At 39.7% G+C, this 23,447-nt stretch overlaps 1 protein-coding gene across 5 annotated transcripts in view; it reads left to right on the top strand.

Moving 5' to 3' along the window:
• LMBR1 (limb development membrane protein 1) overlaps positions 1-21,489 on the top strand; it is a 77,476-nt gene extending 55,987 nt beyond the window's left edge. For all 5 annotated transcript variants that reach the window (XM_063324415.1, XM_063324413.1, XM_063324414.1 and 2 more), the window contains 8 exons: positions 2,224-2,304; positions 3,411-3,487; positions 3,722-3,799; positions 4,705-4,778; positions 5,012-5,102; positions 6,594-6,660; positions 10,975-11,136; positions 13,804-21,489. In XM_063324415.1, coding sequence (XP_063180485.1) covers positions 2,224-2,304; positions 3,411-3,487; positions 3,722-3,799; positions 4,705-4,778; positions 5,012-5,102; positions 6,594-6,660; positions 10,975-11,136; positions 13,804-13,886 — 713 coding nt within the window. In that variant the 3' untranslated portion in view covers positions 13,887-21,489. The remainder of the gene's footprint in view (positions 1-2,223; positions 2,305-3,410; positions 3,488-3,721; positions 3,800-4,704; positions 4,779-5,011; positions 5,103-6,593; positions 6,661-10,974; positions 11,137-13,803) is intronic.
• Positions 21,490-23,447: the final 1,958 nt, after the last annotated feature.

Raw genomic sequence — 23,447 nt, 5'->3', positions numbered from 1 at the left:
AATGCATGAGCACAAAAGCTTATTTTTATGTTGTTGATAAGATTTGGGTTTGGTGTGTTGTTTTTTTTTTTTAAATCTTTTTCTAAAAAAACCCCATATTATGCTTACTTATTTAAAAAACACCGAGAAATTAAACTGACATTTACATTGCAGGCACTTCAAGTGAACTAATGCTGTTACAAAACAGTATTTGTAGGTCCTACTGGTTAGTCCTGGGATTTGAGATATTTATGTACTTGAAGCCACTGTAAATACTACCGCATACACATTATATCACTGGTATCAGAGATAAATGTTTAGGCTTAGCACAGAGGTTACATGTTATATGCAAAACTGTGTGTGGAAGAAGCAGGTAATTAAACACTTAAAAATTAATTCTTGAAACAGTTGGATGCCTCATTGATAATTCGACTGCATTGAACAAATCAGTATGAATACTCGGAAGAAAAAAAGAGTAAAAGTTTAAAAAAACGACAAGAAATACTTTTGTGTGTCTTGGTTTTCAGGTAGGAATTCACTGTGCTGGAATATGGAGAAAGTGCGGGCTGGATGGGATGAGAAATTTACCTTCTGTCCTTGTATTGAGATTGCTGGATGGATGAGCAGAGACCAGAAAATAAGGAAATGATGAGACTGGACTATAGAGTAGTGTGAGTGTGCCAGCAACCCAAGTGCTGTTTAGTTTTTGTAGGCAAATGATCAAGATATGAGATAAAAACCTGGACAAGACTACTAATCTCACAGAAATTTATTAGAGAGTGTTTAAAAAAAAAAAAAAGTGCCTGGAATGTGGTGCTATTACAGGTTACTCTGCAATCAAAGGTGAGGCTGAGGGTAGGGAATGGCCGACAGGTGAAGGGTGTCAATGTAAAATCAAGAAAGATGACAAGAGAGAGGACTTATTTTATTAAAGCCTTGAACTGTCACTGCCACAGTGTTTTTGCAGAGTGAGATTGGCCTGGAATGGACAGGAAAATATGAGCCCTCTTAACTTATTTTCAGAAATAAAAGGTATGATACTGGGGTAAAGATGAGAGTGGAGAATGTTTCTAACTTATCCCGGGAAACATATTTCCAGTTTGTGATTGCAAAGAGTGAAAGCTAAAGCAGAAATGATGAGATCAGAACTGAAATAGTAGATCAGTTAGATGACTATCAGTAGATAGTCAGCATTTCAGAGCTGTGTCATTGCTTGAACATTGGTCAGTGTTTGTAGAGGAACTGGAATCACGAAGAGAAACCAGTGTGCTTGCACTGGAGAAGGTGGGTGTTTGGAAGAGGACGGAAGGTTGAGGAGAAAAAGGAGGAAGGGGGGAAAAAGGTCTGAGTTTCCTAGAGCCCATGTAGGGATAGGAGGAAGAGTTGCTGAGCAACTTTTGGGAAGAAAATTAGCAAGGGAGAGAGGAATTAATATTATGGTTGTCAGTTTTGAGCTGGTGTAGAGGAGAGAGTTTGAGGAGTTGCACAACAGTGAGACATGCATGCGCTGTAAGCTGTGAAAAGGAAAGAATATGGTCTCCTCATGGGTGATTGTGAGGAGGGTCTGATTGTGGTTGTCGGAGGGAGCTCTGCGGCACAGAGAGACTGACCGAATCAGGCGAACTGATATGAGCAGAAAAAAGATAATGTCGAGCAGAAGATATGTCGACAAGCCAAGTCAGCAGTATGGAAACGGAGTTTGCTGAGTAAAAGGGACTGGGGAAGGGGAGGGAGAGGCAGCAGCTGAAACTGGAGGTCCAGCCACCAGCTTATTTGGTTTGGAGGCAAAAGTCTGCTTTGTCTTTAAGTTGATAAATAATAATGGCCTTGAAGGGCATCCAGAGATTCTTTACATCCTGATATACAAATCAGAGAGACATACAAGAATGAGGCATTTGAGCCATGCTGTGTCAAGCTGCCACACCATAACTGGTTTTTGGACCTGTGCGACAGTTCAGCAGTAGCTGGTCAACAGAATAGGCAGGGATCACAGAAGGTCATACTGTGAAACCTCTGGTGTGTTGAACTCCTCTGGTTAGACACAGTTAGAAGGTTCTTGACTAAGCCTCTGTTTTTTTTTTTTTTTTTTTTTTTGAAAAGTAGTTGAAGAGTCTCTGAAAAACACCTACAGTTTAAAGCCGCAAGTGTTAATGTGATGCTTCCTAAATCTGAAATGTCACGGTGTGTCTTACAGTACTGTGGTTAGGCTCATCCAAAAGAAAATACTGTCTTCTCTTTTAAAAGGCGTATCTTCCATGGTGGAATACCAGACAGCAGAGTTGGAACGAGAGCTTGAAAAAGTGAAAAGCAAGAAAACGAATTTAGGTAACAAAATTTTTTTCTACTGTTTCATGTGGATTGCAGTTTAATAAATGACCTTAAGGTGCGGTGTTTAGCTTGTAGCAGTCACTCAGTTGATTCCAGTTTGTTCTTAACGAAACATGTGCATTTGCAGTCCTTTCAAATTGTCATAGTTTCTACAAATACAGCACATGGAATCATTACGCCCCTCTAACAAACAAATTTAAGTAGGGAGTCTGATTTGGATCTTATTTTTAACACAACTTTAGAGAAAGTGTAACACTTAACTTCCCTGCATGGAGCTCAATAGCACAGTCTTTTCACAGAATCACGAAATCTTCATGGTTGGAAAGGACCCTTAAGATCATCGAGTCCAACCAAACAACCTACAATCTCGTATTGATATGATTATGATTATTTGGGATAATCTAAGACATTACTTTCCTCTCTGTTTTTTGAATTATTTCTATAGAAATCAAATTGTGTTTAAGAACACTAAAATAATTCTTAGGAGGCTTGTGTCTTTTAAAACTGAAAAGCGATGCTTTTGGCAATGGCAGCCACTCAACAGGAATCTCCTTACTTATTCAAAGGCTTGCAGGATTTTTCATTTATCAGTGTGTTATGTGCAAAGCCAGGACTAAAAAAAGTGGTTGGGTTTTCTTTTTAGACGTACTGGTGATGTCCAGTGCCTTAGTCTTGTCTTTCTTGCCTTATGTTATAAGAGGAAAATACTGGTTAAATATTTGAAATACCCTTCTGTCCCTTTAGGTCATACTAAAATATGCCTGTAAACAGCACATTTTTAAATTCAGTTTGTTTAAAACTTTTCAAAATTGCTTTATGCCAGGGAAAGAAAATGTTATGGTGAAACGTGCCTGTAAACAAGAAAGAAAAATCTACTTCTGTGTGTCTCCCCAGCCTTTCTCTTCAGAGGCTTCCTGGTTTTGGCATTGCTTTGTACAGCTCTTCGGGGTGGGTGTTTTTATGAACTGGTTGGTGTCGGGTCAAGATAAGATTCCTTTTGTTACCTATAGTTATAATGAGCTTATAGATACCTAAATGATTTTTACTTGTTTTATTCTATGGTGATCTACAGTATTAAGCTTCTCTTTTTCTATCCTGAACAGAACGGCGGAAGAAAGCTTCTGCTTGGGAAAGGAATTTAGTCTATCCAGCTGTTATGATATTGCTACTGATTGAGACAGTAAGAATTTGTGCCTTTTTTTTTTAATTTTTCCCCAGCAAAAAGTACAAAGAATTCTTTGATCATTTGAGGCAATAGTTTTAAAATTTTTGAGTGATGTCTTTAAGGAACAAACTTCCTTTCTTGACCATTTTAAAAGAATTTAATGTTATGAAATCTGGTGAGGATAAATGTATACGCTTTTAAAAACGTGGAATACTTTTAAATAACAAGACTGTTTCTACTTCTTTATAGTCCATCTCAGTCCTCTTAGTTGCTCTCAACATTCTTTACCTGTTGGTTGATGAGACTGCAATGCCAAAGGGATCAGGGGTAAAGTAAACTTCTCTTATGATTTTTATAATTTTAGAAATGTTTTGGAGCCCTTACAAAAGTGCAAGTGAGAACTTCTGCTTTGATAACATTGAAACTAATGAGCCTCAACCCTTCTAGGTTGCAGTCTTGTGTGTGCGTAAACAGCTATTACGTGACATGTTCTAATGAGTTCTCCATAAAACTAGTCCAGAATCTTTATGAAGATACAGAGATTTAGTAAAGTAAACCGGTAGTTTGGAGTTTGCATTTTACTCGCGTCTCCTATTTTTATATGGTCTAGAAATGTTCAATTTAAGGAACTATGTTAAAAAAAAATATGTGAGAAGCCTGTCTTCTGTTTGTGTCCCTCTTACGAAACATGACAGGTTTTTTTCTCCTTTGTGATAAAAATATTTCAAGAAAGTAAAGAACAGCAGATTGAGTAGTAGTGTCTTTAATCATGAGGGTTTTTTTTTATTAACTTGGTAGCGCTTTGCCCTGCGTACAGCTGTATACGAGCTTGCCGAGCTGTAAAAGGTTTTTGGTGATGATAGCTGCTCTGCCTGTGGTATTGCAAACAACTAGAAATGCCTTCTTTTGCGACCTCTTATTTTAGTTTCCCAAGTGATGGAGTATGTGTAAAATGCAGCATGGTGGGTAGATGCAGTGTGAATAAAATGAGAATCTTTATACCTTCTGTTTTAGTATACGTTGCGCTCGGGTCTGAAAGCTGGCTGCTGCAACTGCACGGGGTGGGGGACTCGCAGGTTAGACCATCAGAATGCTCCTTAAATACTGAATTGAGAAAAGGCTGGATCTTATAAAGTTGTTGTTTTTTTTTTTTTTTGGTCCTAGTAGAAGCTAACTTTCTGAACAGTTGCATGTATCTTCTTAAATTATGCAAAGTATTTTTTTCCTCGTAGGGGCCTGGAATAGGAAATGCCTCCCTCTCCACCTTTGGTTTTGTGGGAGCAGCACTTGAAATCATTTTGATTTTGTATCCTTTCTTTAAGAACTCTGTCTGTTAACAAGTATTCTGTCTAGTTTTCTGGGACACTGGTAATTTACTAAGGCACTTGCCTGGAGAGAAGAAAGAGATAGGTCAGTCCTTCTCAAGCACTCGAAGTGTTTTTGTTATTTTTCTTTGGTTCTTAAGACTTTTAGGACACTGCTGAGAACTTGAGTGAAACTTGCATTCCTTGGAGGTTCCTTTTTCCTTGATTCTCACAGCTATCTTATGGTATCCTCTGTCGTCGGCTTCTACAGTCTTCGCTTTTTTGAAAATTTCACTCCCAGGAAGGATGACACGACTATGACAAAGGTAAGGTAAAGTCTGTGATGGTGATGGCCCCCTCCTGTCTTTCTTGCCACCCAAGACAAACTGACTCCTTTAGTTAGTAATTGCCCTGAATGGCTCATTTGCAGTGATCAGTGTTTGTTTGTAAGCTGCGTAAACACAAACTGGAAGATTTTCAAAATGCTGAATGAGTGGGAAAAAGGATGTGCTCTGTTTAGTTTGGATGGCATCCATTCACTTGTGAAAAGCCGGGAATAGCAGAGCTTGTTAACTGGCTATAGAAAAGCTAGTGAAAGAACTTTTTTCAAAGGAAACGTATTGCTAATGAGTAACTTTGATTGTGCTAACTGTACTTCAGGGAGCTTGTTTGAAATCTGAAGAACTTGGTTGCTCGAAGTAATACAGACGAAGTAATTCAAATTTGAATAATTAAACTAAGACTGAGGAGGTCTATTCAGCAACATTTTGCAGTCTGAGGCTAATTTGACTTTCCACAATTTAGCTCTGGCTTCAGAATAACAAACGCTGTTACCTTACGCGGAGGAACATGCTCAGGGGTTTGGCAAAATATTCCCACAGCTGACAAGGGGAGGTGATCAGTAACCAAGGAACAGATGTTGAATTTAATTATTTTTTCAACGTGTTTCATTGTTTGGTGTGTTTGGGTTTGTTTTTTTTTTTTTTAAGTAATAGATAAAAACATTTTTACCATAAATTTGTAGAAGTGAGACAGTAGATAAACACATAGAATGGTTATAGGAGATAGATAGTAGGGAGTTGGAATGTTCTTAATGTTTTCTATTGTTTGTTTACAGTACACCGGGAATAGCGTAGAAATAAAGTAGGTAGATATTTGTGCGCTCACTGTTTCAGTAAGTTTTCTGGTGTTTTCTTTTGGACTTTGATAGAATTAGAGCTGAAGAAAGTGATCCCTTGTGAGAGAAAGTTTCAATTACTCTTTATAAAGGCTTCACAAAAACTAGAGTAAAATCTAACAGCTGTGAATTTTTTCGTACTATTTAAAGTAGTCAACAGGCATTCAGTTGAAAGGAAGCTCTTTGTTGTAATTTTTTAAATAATGCTAATCCTCCAAGCAGTTACATACAAAGCTTAAGCTGATACATCAGTCATCTATTCGAAGTCCGTGGAATGGTTCTTTTGTAAAAAGTTTGCAGGAATTAAGTAAACAGTCGACGCTTTGCAACATCGTAGTTGTGAATTATTTTGAACCTAAGCATACGTAACACTTTGATTAAAAGCAAATGATTACATATTTGATTATTTTTTTAACTCTCCTCTTGAATCATCTTGCGTAACACTATACGGAGGAGCGTGACAGAAGTAAGCAGGACTAACTATGTTATTGTAAATTGCTTTAGCTTCAGGATGAAGAATGTAATTTTCAGGAATTCTTTTTCATCTTGAAGCCCTGTTTTTCTCCCCCCGCCCCCCTTCAGGAATCCCATTTATAATTTTAAATTTATAATTTAAATGTCATTTGTCATTTTCAAACAGATCATTGGAAACTGTGTCTCAATCTTGGTGCTAAGCTCTGCATTGCCAGTGATGTCAAGGACACTGGGTGAGTGAAATGGGAGTATAAAACATTGTAATAAGGGAAGTTTAATTGAGTTTAAGAAAAAACAAACGAAACCCAAACAGTCTGTAGCTGTACCTCTTACAGTATGTATTTAATTTGCCATCACTTTCAATAGAAAGAGCATGTATGTGTTGCCGCCTTTTCTACACCAACATGAGCTGTCGAACGTACATTCTACGTACATGAATTGCAGAACATACGTTCTAAAAAAAAAGCAGCTAAGCATTTTCTAGAGAAAATGTTCTTTTAAAAAGGTAGGTCAGATGTTAAACTTGTTAAAACAGGAGATGGTGAGAAGAAAAGGTATGGAGACCACTTCTTTAGGGTAGTATAAAATAGTTGCGTGTTCACTGTGAAATTATAGTGCTCAGTTTTTGTGGAAAAAATACATTTGGGGATTTCAGGTATAAAATTTGAAATAATGTTGAGTGCAAATGTCTCTTTAAAAACAGTTAATGACTCGTTATTTTGAAAGCTTTTTTTTTATCAGCAATGATACCAAGCTACTTTCATTTTCCCTAAAATAATCTGCTTGCATTCTTTGTCACTTCGGTTTCCAAATATAAAAATTTGGAATCTGGCATAGTAGAACTGAAGTTTTGATCTTGTTGTTAAGAACTGGCCGTAGCATGTGAATTTGAACAACTATTTTAACCAGTTGGAAAGACGAAATATTCTGTGTCTTCTCTTTGTTTAATTAGGTAATCTTCAACTTCACTTCTTGAAGTTAGATTGCAAGGCTGTTACGTGTTTAAGTAGTGCAGAATACTTGCAGCTAATGTGGATTCCATTGGGAACATTAAACAGAACAAAATAAAAATCTTCACCTGGGGCTGTACAAGTCTTAGGTACAAGTTCAGGAGTTTAAGCTCAGGCCCACAGAGCAGTAACGTGTACCCAGCGGTTCTGTAGCTGGTTTCTTTTTCAACCAGAATTCTGTCAAACCAAGAGCGGTTAATATTTTCCAGTAAGCTAGCCTGTACATGTTCATGCCATGTGTATCTATAGGTGATGAGTTTTATTACATTTGCTAGATCACTTTTATAACAAACAAAAAACCACCTCTAATGCATTTTGGAGGATTGAATCTTAAACATTCTAGAGCTTATGTTTTAAAAATCTGTACTATAAAACTTCACAAAAATGCAAAAGTATAATTCAAGTATTTAACTAGTGCAGTTTTTAAATACAGCCAGTATGATAAAGATCTAAGAAGCAAACCAGTTCTAGCACTTAGAGCAAGATGTTATGTTGAAAAGTTAGTGTTTTAGAACAGAATTTTAACGTTAGTATTGTGTCCACTAAGTTACTGCATTCATCACGTAAAAAAAAAAAAATCATTGTTAATGATCTGTGAGATTAACAGTTGATAATAAACGGATTCTGTGGAAGTAAGTATACATGCTGGGTGCATTGTTGTCTCATAGGAAACAGATTAATGGTAAAACTCACTTAAAAAAAGACTGACAAATGAAATTCCTGAATAGTTTGCCATAGAGATAAATAAAAGAAGAAAAAAGATGGAACAATTAACACACAGCTAACAAATGCACAGTCACAGCTGTCCAAACAGGATTAATAGAGTGTATTAGAGTACAGTGAGTCATGTGGTGCTTTGCAAAAATATCGACATGTGTTGCACTACGTGCGCCCGCCCTGTGGCACTGAATAGATGAAAAGAAATAAATATGTTAAGCAGATTCATAGTCTTTTCACTTTATTAAAAAAACCCCAAAAACGAGTTTCTGGACTATTCATAAGAGACTAGACTTTATCATTATGGGAAAGGTAAAAAAGCAGAAGTTATCCAATACATGTAGCGACCCTTTTCAAGCTTTAAAAATGGAAATACGAGAATTTTTTGTGTGTGTTTCATAGCATTCTCATTAAATATGTAGGTGGTGGATGTCTCTAATCATCTGTCATTCTTTTGGAACTCCGGGAGAGTTTTTACTAAAATAAGTTATGTTACTGAAAGAAGTTAACTGATCTTTTCCAGAACTTTTCAGCCTTTTAGCAGTCCTTCTTGAAAAAAGTTTCCCACCAGCACCATATTGCTAACCACTGTGGAACAAATGGGGAGCAGAGAATAGCCAGGAATACAGCAACAAACAACACTGAATTTTCTAATATAGAAAAGTATTTCTAGTATTCTTCTCCTGATTTTTATAATTAAGTAAATAGTGACTTTAAACTTACTTGTATGTACAGTCTAAAACACATAGTTGGTTTTTTTTTTAACCTGAACAATTCTTTATTTGGTAAATTGTCACCAACCTTATTGGATATCCATGTGTGTCCACCAGGGATGTGGCTTTCTGCTCAGTTACTGAGTAGTCTTTCAGATTGCAGTCTTGGGAATTTTTTTCTCCCACAAGCTTACAAAATGATATTCTGTCAGATTTTTTTTTTTCTGATGAGCAGTGACTTTCTTTTTTTATTTGGAAGAGCAAAATGAATGGAGAGGACATGGAGAGGAAAATGAAGAGGACAATATTTTTCCCACCTGCTTGAACAGAAGTGTCAGGCTTTATTTTTGTTTGTCCTCATAACGCCTGCTCTCACGCTCGCTATTCTTCTGAATCCCTTTGTGTCAAGGAGTGTTTTTGCTTTTCCAGAGAACTCTGTAGTGGGTGCTCTCGCTGTTTGTTTCGTTTCCTTTAAAGGTCTGGAAGCCTATGCATTGGAACTTGACTTTCTCAATTTTCTTGCAGCTCTGTAGTCTGAGTAAAACACTCTCTGCTTCCTTGAAAATATTCTTAAGGACGCGTCTGTTTGCCTTCAAGTGTGAAAGCAACTCCGCGGTTACTATCCTTCATCTGTTTACTGGTTGATTCAGGCAGCCAGTTTCCTCTTCTTGTGTTAAGACCTTTTGTGCTTTTTGATTTTTCTCCTGCCTCTCTTGTTATTTCGATCAGCTTCAGTAATTTTTTATTTTTTTTGCTTTATCCTTTGAAAGTTCTCCTCCTTTTCACTTTCTTTATTTTGGTGTGTTTTTCTTAGATGCTATATTTGATTTCCCTATTTTTTTTTTTATTGAATTGACTGATGCAGAGTACAAGAGGAGTGTGTACCATTTAACATTGTGACAGCCGGCTGGAAGCCTTGGCTGTCAAGGTACAATGAGATTCATATGTGCCAGGTTTACCATTGAAAGGAAGGTAACTGGCCCTTAGTTCTCTTCTGTTTCACTTCATTTATTATCACTGTTAAAGTCACAGTTCTTAAAGCCCCCAAAAGTTTTTAAAATAAGGTGATAGAAAACTCACTTCCAGGAATGTCAGAGACAGGGTTGTTATTCTGATTGTCTTCTGATTTCTGCTGCCATGTTAGTTCGGGGGCGAGGTGAGCTCCCTTCCTTCGCACTGTGGGAGCACACGTCACTGTGCCATCATCTGTGCCAAAAGTTGTGGGGGTTTGGGGAATATAATGGCTCATCAATCCTAGACAGCTAATATTGCTATTCTGCCCTTTATTCACTGCAGTCCTTGATGTAGACCTGGCAGAGGAACAACCCATGATGGTTCTTCTGCCTTCTGGGGTAGACCCTATAGCTTGTAGGCACTTCCACGTTTTGGAAAACTTTTTCTCCCTTAGCTGTAGTGATTGACTGGCCTTTGATCAGCACAAAGCCCAAGCGTCAGTGGATTGGGGTCTGCTGTGAAGACAGCCTGTCAGCACTGTCTTTCAGCCAGACTCTTTCCCCTCTGCGCAAATGCTCTGTGGCTCCAGTGGTGGGTAGGTCTGGGAGAAGAACTGCAGCTGGAAAGATGTCCCAAACTTCCGTTTCAAAAGCAGTGGCTCTGAAGAAACACTTACAAAGGCTTAGTGTTTACTGTAAGATGTTTTGGCTCTCGTGGAAAAGCTTTTTGCTACCTGTATTTTTTTTAATAAGAAAGCCCACGGTGCATTTCATCCTTTTCTGGAATAGATGAGGATTTTGTAGAAACTGAGATTTCAGGCAGTTCATACTAATACTGATTATTTCCTAGGTATATTTATTGAAATTATAAAAGCAGAATTCTTATCTAGAATAGACAATTTACTTCCACTCACATTATTCAAGGATTTTACCAGGAAACTTAACAAACATTTTGATAAGTGTGTCTTACAGTTTTATAGTGCTCCATGAAGGGGAAAATGACCTTGAGAAGATTGTCTTGTGTGTTTAGCCATGTCTCTTATAGCGTGTTGTCTGAAAGAATTTTGTTTCCATATGTAAAAAGTAATAGAATTAAACATTTGTTTCTTTAAAAATCAAGTTTTTGATATAAATCTTAAATGCAATTTTAACAGGAATCACCAGATTTGATCTTCTTGGAGACTTCGGAAGGTTTAACTGGCTGGGAAACTTCTATATTGTATTATCTTACAACTTGCTCTTTGCTATCATGACAACGTTATGTCTGGTCAGAAAGTTCACCTCCGCTGTGCGAGAAGAGCTCCTGAAGGCATTAGGTAATACTGCCCTGAAAATTGAGTTGGTCCTTGAACGTTTCCTTTCTCCAGCACTGATACCTTGATGTTAGAGTTCTGTTACGACCCCCAGAAACCTTTTCTTTGGTAGAAGTTTCTATAAGCTAAGGTGAGAATGCATAGCTTTGTGTTACTCTTTCGAAGAGTCAAGAGCGAAGGTACAATGTTGATCTTAATGATATGTCCATGCACTTCTTGATCTGCAATTAAATTTTCAGCCTTTAGAGAGCACAGAAACTTTCCCATCGCTACTGAGCAACTATTCCAAAATAAAACTTCAACTTGGGTGTGGGTTGGCTTTTTTCTTTTTTGTTCAAACCAACTTCTTAATTCCCTAAAAGAGGTTAGTAGAAGTCTTAGCTGCTTTGTTGTGATGCGTTTTTTTTGAGCACTACATGTTCAGAAAATGGTTGTACAGAACGTACATGATCTCAGTAACTGGCTGAGTAAAACCTGTACTTGATGTAATCAAAATTTTGATCAAATTGTGCACTCACGTTTCTTGGTTGTAGAAGAAAGGCTTGAAACATATTTGATACTAAAAGGATAAAAAGTACATATTTAGTAATTAAGTTGTTACTACATTTTATCTTTACTAATTAATGAAGCTCCTATGTATTTAGAGCCCTGGAGTAGTATTTGATTAAATTGAGGGAACTAATGGGGAAACTTCAATATTTATAACTGCAGATTCAGCTTGTGGTGTCTGAAAGGTACTTATGTTTTCTCTGATTACTGCTTTCCAGAGTTGTGACCCTGGCAAACAAAATCCAAGCGCTTCCTGGAACACAACTCTACTGGCGGCAATTAAGTTAAAATCAGACCTACTAAATAGGGAAATACAAACTGTCTGATAGTGTAGGATTAAAACAAGCCATTCTGTGACTTTTGTTTTTTATGTTGAGTTTTGAAGCACCAGGGGACTGATTAGTGGGCCAAGGGTTTGTAAATCGGGTTTGACCTTTTTTTTTTATGCTGAAAATATTTTCAGAGAAGCTCTGTTGTTGATTGAGACAGATGATGCAAGTGTGATGTATTTGACGTTATCCCCAGCTTTTAGTTGAGGTCATTTTATGAGAAGACCTTGATTCATCCCTTTCAGTTGACTTGCATAATCCTTTTCTTTTGTGTGCAACTGTTTTGACTGTAAAAGTATTACTACTTATAACGTAATGGCTGTTGCAGAGCTCTGACGGAAATAAATTAACATCAGTCTGCGTGGGCTTACAGCAACAGCTCTGGTAAAACTTTAAAGTTTCTGTCTCAAGGCAAAGGATTTAAAAGATTTATCTTGATAATTCGTGGCTGTATTAAACAGAGTTTAATAAAAAAACACGTTGAAAGCAGATGAACACACTTCAAAATGCAGGTGTAGTAGGATGTAGCCGGTGTAGCAGTCACTGGATGGCATCATTCTAGTGGGTGTTCTAGGGATTTGTGTTGGCCTTTTGCCATCACGTGTTGTGTGACTGTTGTGTAAATATTGTGATCAAAATGGAAGAGCAAAGTAATTGGTAAAAGGTTTGCATTTGACACAGGCAGGGAGTTACAAATCCCGAGGAGCGCAGGTTCCTGACAGAAATCGGGTTTGTTTTCAACGCTATGTGTAACAGTGTCTTAAAAAACGTCACCTGGAATTCAAAGAATGGTAACCAAAGTTTGTGTGCTCGTTTCTCCCCCATGCTGAAAACTCTGATAGCGAGGACTAGAGGTTGGTGGAGCATCATAGGTAATTAGTGGAAGCTAAATTCCTGCTGCAGGCCTGTGACCAAAAGAATTCATGTCATATTGGGACTTACAAATAATATGATATTGAGCAGATTTTGGTTTTTTAGTAATGCAGTCAACTTTGGAATTCCAATGGTGCAAGCAATTTAACTTGGGACGTCACGGCGCTTCAGTAAAACATTCAGGATAGCCTGTGCTAAATGAATAAGAAACTTTTTCCATTTTTGATCCTTAATTTTAGAGACTTGATGGAAGACTTCAGAGAGAGACTGTAGCAAGCAAGGAAAGAATGACGTTGTGTTCTTTGTGAATAAAATATGGTTAAATTTACCATCTTTCCCCTCCTCCTCCCAAAAAAGAGTAGTTTAATTACTTGCCTGGGGCAAGATGGGCAAGCATTCACAGTAGAGACATATGCAGTAAGAACAAATGGCTGGAAACGGAGATACACAAATTAGTAATAACATAGGCTTAAAAAACATTATTAGACGTATAAATGGTTTAGAGAGGTGATGTGCTCATCACCAGTGATCTGAAGATAAGAAATGGATGCTGTTCAGAAAGATGCTGTAGTTAGAAGAAACGTTGTAGGTAATTATTTTGGTCTTTGTAGGTTGACGGCGTAAAGGATTGCAAGTCTTTCTTGGTTCTTAACGTCTAAGTCTGATTCAAGCACCGTGCAGTCAGGCTTCTCTCACTTCCCTGTCTACCTGTTGTCTTGGGCTTTTCTCCCTTAAAACACAACTGAGGGCATGTCCCAGAAGGCATTCTTTCCTGAGCTAGAATGTCAGTCCTTGTCTTGGGCAAACGTGAAGTCCATAATCACAAAGTGGAGCTTGGTTTGTATGTATTCTTTTGGACACCTGAATGCACGAGACATGGGAGAGTTTCAGTTTTTCCTTCTTGCTTAATGTTTTGCAGGATTAGATAAACTTCACCTGTCAAACAATCCCAGAGACTCGGAGACAAAGCCGTCTGCAAACGGGCATCAGAAAACACTGTGATTAACAATCACCTGCAATCAACAGAGCTGAAAACGTCAACCTCATGGCATTCCTGTCATCTCATCAGCATTTTTATATTGATTTTATTTGTTGATAATTTGGGTCCAGCCTTGTCTCATTTTTTGATGCTGTGTGCTTCTGAGGAAGTTAGGTATATCAGATTCTTCTCTTTCCAGTGAACTTTTGGTCTGCTTGTTTATTTCCCAGTTAGTTAATGCAGGAGGTGCCTTGAAGACTGGAAGCTGAGGAGAATAATGCATTCCTTTTTCTTTGTTGACAGTCTCACATCTTTAGATATAAACCTGGTACCATTTGAATGCACAGTACCTCCTGTGTGACACAGACACAGCTACACAGAATAACTTTGGGACTTGGTTAAAACAAAAAAGAAAAAAAAAAAAGAAAAAAATGATACACTTGAAGCCCTGTATGACCCTTACTGGAAATGTAAACGACCTGGAGTAGGTATCCTTGGCGGTAGATGACCGGTTCCACTGAGGCTGTGTTAAAAGTGACAGTAACCGGTAGAGATCACGGCTCCGTTGGCGCTGGATGCAGTAGGCTGTCCGTAGTCTAATGTTGCGAAGCTTTCGCGGGAGGCCAGTGTTTTCAGCGTTCTGGTCTTAGCTCCCCATGCCAGGTTGCTTTACTGGTAGCCAGACAGTGTCTTATCGAATAGAGCGAAGTACAAGATGAAGATTAACTTCAGTGTTAAATCTGAGCCTAGTATGCTTTGTAAAAAGCTGTGTAGACCCCCTGTCACAGCTCTTACAGTTCTGTAAGCTATTGTGCCGCGGAGGTCACTTACCCTACTACGTACACCCCTGTAAAATTCTTTATGAACTACTGTGTATAAGCAGTACTTGTAATCAATGCAAGTAGCACAGGCCGAGGAGGCTGCAATTGCAGTTTTTTTACAATCTTCTTTAATTTGAAGTAAATTATTTCTCTGAATTTATACTATAGTTACCAGGATTTCTGTTCAGTGGCGTAATCCAGTATCTTTCGCTAGCCTGTTTTTTTAATGTACACATGAACATGTATATAGGCCTATATGTGTAGATACCGTAAATGAAATTCTAAGCTTATAGAGATGCGGTAGGTGGCTTGGTAAGTAAAACTTGCGTGTTCAATCTCGGTCGTATGAATTTCTGTGGTGTTACAGTTTAACTGCTTGGAGGCCTTGTATTCAGGATGGCATCGGTGGGTGGTAGCGTCCTTTTCCTTAGAATTACTGCAGCCTTAGGGGTCCTTTAAGCAGTCTAGAGTCAAGAAAAAACCAACCACCAACAAAAGCCCAAGTAAGTATTCAAAATCTGGTTGCGTTTTTGTCCTGCTCTGCCACAAGTAATCTGCAAACAGCTTGGAATGGGGACACCTTCAGTGTGTGCCGGTTACGTAGTGAGTCAGATAACGTTCCTGTTTATTTCCTCTTCCTGTACAACGAGTCTGGCTGTAGTTTGAGGTCTTACCCGTGAGCAGGCGGTGACAACCGGTTAGCTCTCCAGCGTGGTTCCGAAATGAGCTAAACCTCGTGTCAGAAACTCTTTGGCTGTTCTCCTGAGATGCCTGCTCTGGGCTGCAGACCTCATTGCTCTCTCTGTGAACGTGAGCTTTTATTTTATTTACTCCCCCCCTCCCCGGAGTGCTTCAAAAATCAAGCTCCCGTATACACGAGGATTTCTCCTTTTCTTTTTTTTTTTTTTGCAGCTGCCTTTTCTGACTTGAACTGGGGCACAATGTAAATACTGCTGTAGTAAATATGAAGCTAGAGAGTTCCTCCTTTTTGTGTGTGTGTGATTAGTATAAATTCAAGGCTTATGAAACTGCCTGTTGATGTGTTGTACTGAGTCTTGGAAGACTTAAAGTAAAATTGCTTGATTTCACTAAGATTTACAAGCATCTTTTCTGTTGTTTGAGTTTAATGCCGACATTTTAGTGAGAAATCTTTATATGAGTCAAAGTTCTGCAACCAAGAACAGAGCGCTGTAATTAAAAGTTGTTTTAAAATGTGTTTACATTTAAACTATTGGAAGATTTATTATTAGGGACGTCATTCAGGTATTCTCAGAGCTTGTAGCCTTATGTATTAGAATTATAGTTAAAAAAAACCCTAAAAAGTATCCACTTGTCCATGCAAGTGATACAATTGTCCTCGTGTCTTAATGGGGCTGGGGAATTGTGGTGTGCGAGGCTAGTTAGCTGTATTAAAATATTTCTATTGCGGCTTTAAGACAATTATTTAAATACACTCTGCGGAACTGAAGAAATTAATTTAAGGAATGAATTCAGGGAGTGTGAACCAGCACAGATAGGTCTTGCTCTTTGTGCTTTTGGAGAGATGCTTGTCCTGGCATCAGTGACCCAAGAACATGGAAAAAGATGGGATTATAACGTGTATGTGGCTTCTGAAAGTGAGCCGGGCAGTTCCTTAAACTGAGCAGAGACAGTTCCCGCTGACAAGCTCACGGGTTTCAGGCAGGACTTTACAACTCTCTTTCCAAACCGATGTTACAGCCTTGCCCGTTCCCGGTCCCGCTGCGGGCAGATGTTCGGGTCGAGGCGGCGTTAGTGAAGAGTTTACGCTGGAACGCGGAAGACGGTTAAGATGCCGTGAGGCTTCCAAGGTGGATGAGGAATTCGGCACTACCTTGTGCGATTAAGGACTGGTCTGTTTCAAAATCAGCTGTTCATATTGTGACACTGTCCATGTTAAAATATACCTTTGGCCTTGAAAATGACATGCTTGTGCAAAACTTCTTTACAAATACAGTGCTACAAATATACTACGTGTAAGATACAGGTCACTATATACTTTTCACAGAAGCATATGGTCACTTAAATACAAGCAACTGGTAATTCATTAATGGATATTGCCGATACATTCCTAGTATTTTGACTCATGTAGAGTCAGGTGGTCTATACCTTCAAGGTATATACAGCTGATCTTAGTAACATTAACATCTGCCTCACTTCTTATGAGGCAAAAAGCACATAAATGCTTCCATCTTCACCTAGATACCACACAAGACCAAAAATTAGACGTAAACTAAGTGTTTTAAGTTAGCCGTTTCTTGGCTTTATTCTGTGTTGGTAGCACAATATTAGATGCAGTGGCAGAACTGTAATATTGTGGGATTTCTCAGCGTAAAGCACACATACTTATCACTTTAAGCTAAAAAATAGTAGTATTGGTTACTGTACAAGTAACAGGTTTTGCATTCACAGGAAGCTTTGTTTACTGTCTGTAATGTGATGTTTATCTTTGGCCCTGTTCCTCCGGTACCTCTTACCCTGTCGACTGTTTTAGTGTCATAGAAATTAAAGGATTTGACGAGTTGTTTTCCTTGTCTGCTTCCGAAGTTCCAGAGGCTGGTGCTGCCTGGGGTGGACACGTCGGCGGGTGCTGCGGGGTGACGCTTTCTCCGGCCTGTCACCTGGAGTGACCAGTGCGAAGGGGGCTGCAGCCCTCCTCTGTCCTGCCGGCGCTCTCCTGCTGGCCCGTACGTCTCTGCAGCCGCTGATGCCACTTCAGGGGCTCGCATCTGCCCACTGCTGCGTAGCAAAGATGAGGTGGCCCTTTTCTTAAAGAATTTACAATCTCAATTAGAGGAATAAGGTAGAAACAAAGAGCAATTGGTTCTTCATGCATCTGAGTTTCCTTGAATTTTTGAAGAATGTTCTGGGTTATTTTTCTTTCTTTTCCTCCTCTTCCAGAAGCGGGATGGGCTCAGGTGGCGTCCGTGCAGGAGCTGAGCCTTGTGCTTAGTGGACTAGCATCTACCATTTTGAAATAACAAATACAGGAAAACAGCTAAATCCTGTTATTTTAAAACCAGAGTATATGTAAACCAGCAATTTTTTTTAATCTAGGGAAAGGCATTTAAGCAGAGACAGTACACTCTGGCCATGTTAATAACCTCTTTAAAAAGAAATGTGCTTAGTTTTGTTTAAAAAAGAGTTGATGTGAACTGTGCACCTTTAAGGAAATAAGATCCCCTACCCCCTAGCGTCAGTGTGTCTGTTGTTGGTTTAGTGCTGGCTGGAGACGATATAGCAAACGCTGCCTTCCTCCCCGGCCCCTCTATTTCAGGAGCCGAAACCTTGAGCTGAATATTGAGCGTACCGTTGGTGAAGGGGCAGGTTATTTCAGTCGCATTTAACAGCATTGGAACTTTAGCAAAGATGCTGCTTTTGAATTCATCCCATTCAGGGAGAGCAATGGAAGCCAACAGCCATCACCCAGGTGGTGATGACCTCTGCCACCACCTTCTGCCTTGCCCAGCGCCGTTACCTCAGGCAAACAGCCTCTGGCGCTGCCACAGGAGGTGGTGATGCTCCATTTCTGCCCAAGGCGTGGGGAGATCAGCCCGTGGTTTGTCCGTCTGCCGCACACAGTTCTAGCTGCGGAACTGGGGTACTTCCGACTGGGATCGCAGACTCTCAGGGTTCTCAGGTGATGGCTGTGCATGTTCTTCAACTGTAGCTCTTCACTTTCAGCTCCGTTTTCGTTGGGACTAAGAAATCCTTCAGGATTTCCTGGTGGTGCGTTTGTGCAGGCCCTTCTGCGTTTGAATGGCTCCTTGCTCTCTCCAGAACGCTGCACGGTTCTGGGTAGACCACGCAGAATCACAGAACGGTAGCGGTTGGAAGGGACCTCTGGAGACCATCTCGTCCACATCCAGAGAGAATCTGCTACAAGTTTTGATCTAACAACTAAAGCCTGACAATACTGGTCAGAACTGTAGGAAGGAGAACACATCTTGTGGGGAATTAACACTAAATGTGGCTTCCAGAGTCCCCACTGTGCCCGATAACTGGGGGGTGGAAATGACACGGAGCTCACCTGTGCAGTCTGTTTTCAATGCTTTTTCTAGTCAATCTTTAAAATTCCATATTGCTAAAATTATATCTAAAATCCTTAGGTTCATGAAATTCAGGGGCTGATGAAACTTTTTTTCCTAAATCTGGACTTAATTCTTGAAGACGTCTAACATCTTGGCTTGCTTTACTCTATGTTTTCAAGTCGTTCTCTACCTTACTCAGTGACGCTGATGTTAAGAACAGATTCTTTTCTTGACGTAAACAAAATGTGAAATAACAGAATAAGAAGAATCTGCGTAGGTGCGTAAGAACACACACCAGCAGGAAACTTAAATGGGAAGGGTTTTTTTTTTTTTTTTTTTGAAACAATTCACAGTTGAAGCACCTCAGACTATTCTTTCAAAGAGTGAGAAGAAACACGTGTATCGTTAGTATATGAAAGTTAATTGTATGTTCTCCAAATATGCCAGTAATTCACTAGCATTGAAAAGAACTTTGTAAGTTCTTCTAAAAACTGGTTTTGTGTTTCACAGGGCAACAGTATCCTTGACTTCAGATTTGCAGACGCCTGTGAACTTGTGAAGATGCCTCTTGGTAGCAGAAAACCTGAGGATGCTTGCTTGTTCTGTGTCACCACATTTTTTTGAAGTAACTTTTTCATTGTTTTGCTCATAGATTATTATAGAAGGTGACTCCACACAGGGAAAGTGATAGTGTAAGAAATATCTTGTAAATGTTGACAATCCTGACACATCTAAAGCCAAGGGATTTAAAAGCTGTGTCTGCATTAAGACCTCACATAAATATAGAAGTGAGGGAATCCCAGTTTTTAAAGACTTCAGGTATCCACCTGTTCATTTGTACCTACCTGAGCACTTTGCGATACTGCTTTTAAATGTTTGTTGTATATTAACCTCAGCGTTGCTTTTGCTTCTATGCCCCATTACAGTAAGTTTTATAGTCGGCATCACTGGATGAAGCTGCTTTCACAAACAGTGCTTTATTTTGCACTCCTCCTATGTTCAGTGCTCCCACAGATACCAGCTAGTGCAGTATTGGGGCACTTGCTTTGATTTTGACGTATTTCTTTTCCTGCATGATCTATACAAAAACAGTCCCTGCTTAGAAATGTTCTTCCAGTAAGAAAACGTTAGTATTTATTCATTCGTTTGTCCTTGATCTGTTTTTTACCACTAGAGACCGTTAAAACAATCCTGTCATTAGAGTGGGTCCTCTAACAACTTACCAAGAGCTCATGAAGTCTGAATTAGGCGTGAGGTGGGAATGGTTTAGTCATTGCACATAGAAGTGCTTTTAACCTTCAGTGGTGTGAGGGAGCCGGGCCCCCTCTCGGTGAGAGCGCGGTGCTCGTACAGCTGGTTTCAGCTGGCGGTTACTGCTGGCGTTCCCTGGAACCGCTCCACTTACCTTCCTTGGAATTTGTAGAGAAAGGCTGCAGCTCCCGACGTGCCTTCCTGCCTCACTCCACTGGAGATGGAGACGCATCGTTCCTGTGTGCTGGCGCTGCGTAACTCGCGTGTTGATCAAAGTCAAACTTTGCGTGGTGCCAAGGTGACTCTCCACGCGTTTTCTGTGCCTCCTGTGCTTCATGCGTATGAGCATGTTCCGGACCTTCTCTCTCCAATGTAAAATGACCGTTCAGAAACGCGGGGTGATGGCGGTTCCTATATTGTGAATACGATGGATGTGTTTAAATGCTTAAGGAGAAAATTAACTGGTGCATGACTTCTGTTTTCCCACTCTGGGCCAAAATAGACTCACAAAATTCAGTGCAAGTAACCAAGTAACTTTCTCCTCCCGGGCTTTATGTAACAAAACCAAGTTGGGCCACTTTTTTTTTTTTTTTTTTTTTTTTTTTTTAAGTAGGTGTCAGAGTATTTGTCTTATTTGGCCTGACTTCTATTGCTTTAAAAACAAATGGATAGAAAATGAAGATACATTTGGGTCATGGATTTGAAATCTTAAAGTCTATGAGACATGTACACAAAAAAAAAAGGCTGGATTTCCTTGTGGGATTAGGGACCCAACCCTGCATTACCTAAACAGAAAATGCACATTGCTCTCATCTTCACGAAGCTTTGGCGCTGAAATTCCCGCTGAGGAGACAGAGAATGTTGTCAGAGCGCTGCTGGCCTCTCGTCGGGTGGGATCAGCTTCGCGTGGACCTGGGTGACGCGACCGTAAAACCACAGGTTTCTATGTTTCTGTGGATGTTGTGGCTGCCGGCGCTGTGACAATGGCAGCAGACAGCTTCTGTCACGGACTTCCAGGTTTTTCAGTGCAGTGTTACTGGTTCAGATTTCCATTCACAAAAAAAAAAAAAAAAATTACGCACAATCTGAAGGGCGTGTGAGGCTGAGGGATGTTAACTGGAATCGGTGTCCCCTCGTGTCCGGTTTGTGCTTAGGGCTCTGTAAACTCTGCCGTCTTGAGCACCTGGGGTTTCTTTCACATGGCTGTATCGTGGAGCTGAAAAACTACGCTTTTAGCGTTATTTCTGTGTACACACCTTCTCCCCACCAAACCCTTCCCCGTTTATTTTTCGGTCATCCAGAAATATGTTTTATAATGCTCTCAGCTGTGGATACTTTGCTGTGCTACAAAACTCAATGAAAACACTTGCCGCCTTAGTCAGGTTGAATTTTTTGTGAAAAGCAGTGGTAATGTGGTTTTTTTTGTTTGTTTGAAATGTTACACAGAATGTTTTGTAGGAATATTTTTTTTTACTGTGTTTTCAATAAAGTTAAAGTGTGATTCATAGTGGAGTTATGCTTTTTTTTTTTACATTTTATTTTAAGCAATGAAAGAAAAAAATCTCTGAGGTATTCTAAATTATCCTGTCAATAGTTGGTGTGAATAGTGGTATTCCTCTCTCTTCTTCTTTCCTCCCCCCAGTTTAACGTGCTTTTGAGATTCTCAAATGGTCAGGTCTTTAAAATACGTGGTGTGGGGTATGTGATGGAGACTCCTGTATGTTCGGAGGCGTTACAGCCCTCTGTTTAAGACGGGTGCACAATTAATTTGAACCCTCTACTTTAGGGGAGTGGGGTTGGTTTACAGAAGATTATGCGGATTATGTAATATGTTTTCATTAGCTTAATTTTCAATAGCTTAATAGTTTGACTGAAGGGCAAATTTTCTGTATTAAAAACTTGACCACTCTGATTCCTAAATGATTTGAAACTTAACCAGCTTCAGACTTTCCATTTCACGGGAGATTTTAGGCCATTTTTGAAGTTCAAGAATCATGTGGCTGGAAGGGACCTGCCGAGTATCAAACACAGATACGTTATTCCCGCTATTTAACCAGCCTGGCCGGGGCTCTCTGCTGTATGTTCCACTGTTTAATTGTCTGAGGTTTCCTAAATGTCAAATGTGAGCGGCCCTTGCCACACTTCAAGCTTTAATTTTGTTCTCAAGCGTCTGTAGTGAGACAAGCCTTTCTGCTCGCATCAGCTCTTCCCACACCTGAGAGGTTACATTTCCCTTCAGCTCCTGTGTTAGAAGTGACCCCCGATTCCCTCTGCTGTTGCACACAGGCCTCGCGTCACCCTCTGCTGCCTGTGGGGACCCTCCTGTTTCTAGAAATGCAGGGCTCAGAACTGGACACAGAAACCTCCAGCTTGAGCTTTACAGCTTGAGCTGGAACTCACTTGGCTTGATGTGATTCTCTTCTTGGCATATCCCATGTCAAATACTAGTTCTTTTTAAGTAGTTTGTACCAGGTTTGGTTTTTTTTTATTTTCTGGTAAATGAAGTGAAACTAATGTCTGCAGCTCCATGGGATTTCTTCCCTCCTGCCCAGTTTCAAGACAGGTTTATCAGTTCCTGGCCCTTTGGAGTGTGACATGTTCTCCACAAGTTCCTAGAGCAAGCTGAAATCTCCACAAGTTCCTAGAGCAAGCTGAAATCTCCACAAGTTCCTAGAGCAAGCTGAAATCTCCACAAGTTCCTAGAGCAAGCTGAAATCTCCACAAGTTCCTAGAGCAAGCTGAAATCTCCACAAGTTCCTAGAGCAAGCTGAAATCTCCACAAGTTCCTAGAGAGAGCCCAGCAGACAGCCTTCTGGCTGCCAAAAAGCAGAGTCGATTGGCAACTGATCTGTAAAAGACTTTTTCTCTAATGGTTCCGTAGGACAGCCTTTCCCACTTCAGCTGAAGACTGCAAAGCCACACAGCCGGTACTGTGGTGACCACCTCACTTGATGTGTGACATAATTTGATCCTGTCGTATTATTTGTAAGTTCTCTATCATTTGCGTAGTTAATCAGATATTGCCTTTTTATGCAAAATGAATTTTCGTGTTACCTTGGTACGTTGCTACTTCATTTTGCTTTAGCTTCTGACTTCTGTTTTTATGTGCTCCTACTTTTCTTATGTGTGATCTGTGGTGACCTGATTTAGTTCCAGCACTGCAGAGCTGAAAAGTCATAATTGTGTTTTTATTTCTCTTGAAGTGTCCAGTACTTACTGGTTGCATGGTTCTCTGAAGTTCTAAAACAATCCTGCATCTTTGAGGGCTACTTTTATCTACCTACAGCACTCTGGAGTTGGTCTGAGTTGTTCAAGCAGAAGCAGCAGCCAGGGTTCGAGTTAGTAAACGTGGCTGAAGGAAAAAAAAAAAAAAAAAAGTGTTTCTTGCTACAACAACCAGTTGCAGCCATGGCAGTCCTTGTGAGGGGAACATGTGTTGCAACAAATGGGGTGTAAAAACTGG

Source organism: Chroicocephalus ridibundus, chromosome 2 (assembly GCF_963924245.1).
Source record: "Chroicocephalus ridibundus chromosome 2, bChrRid1.1, whole genome shotgun sequence".
Taxonomy (NCBI): domain Eukaryota; kingdom Metazoa; phylum Chordata; class Aves; order Charadriiformes; family Laridae; genus Chroicocephalus; species Chroicocephalus ridibundus.
This window is presented reverse-complemented; position numbering and strand designations above follow the sequence as displayed.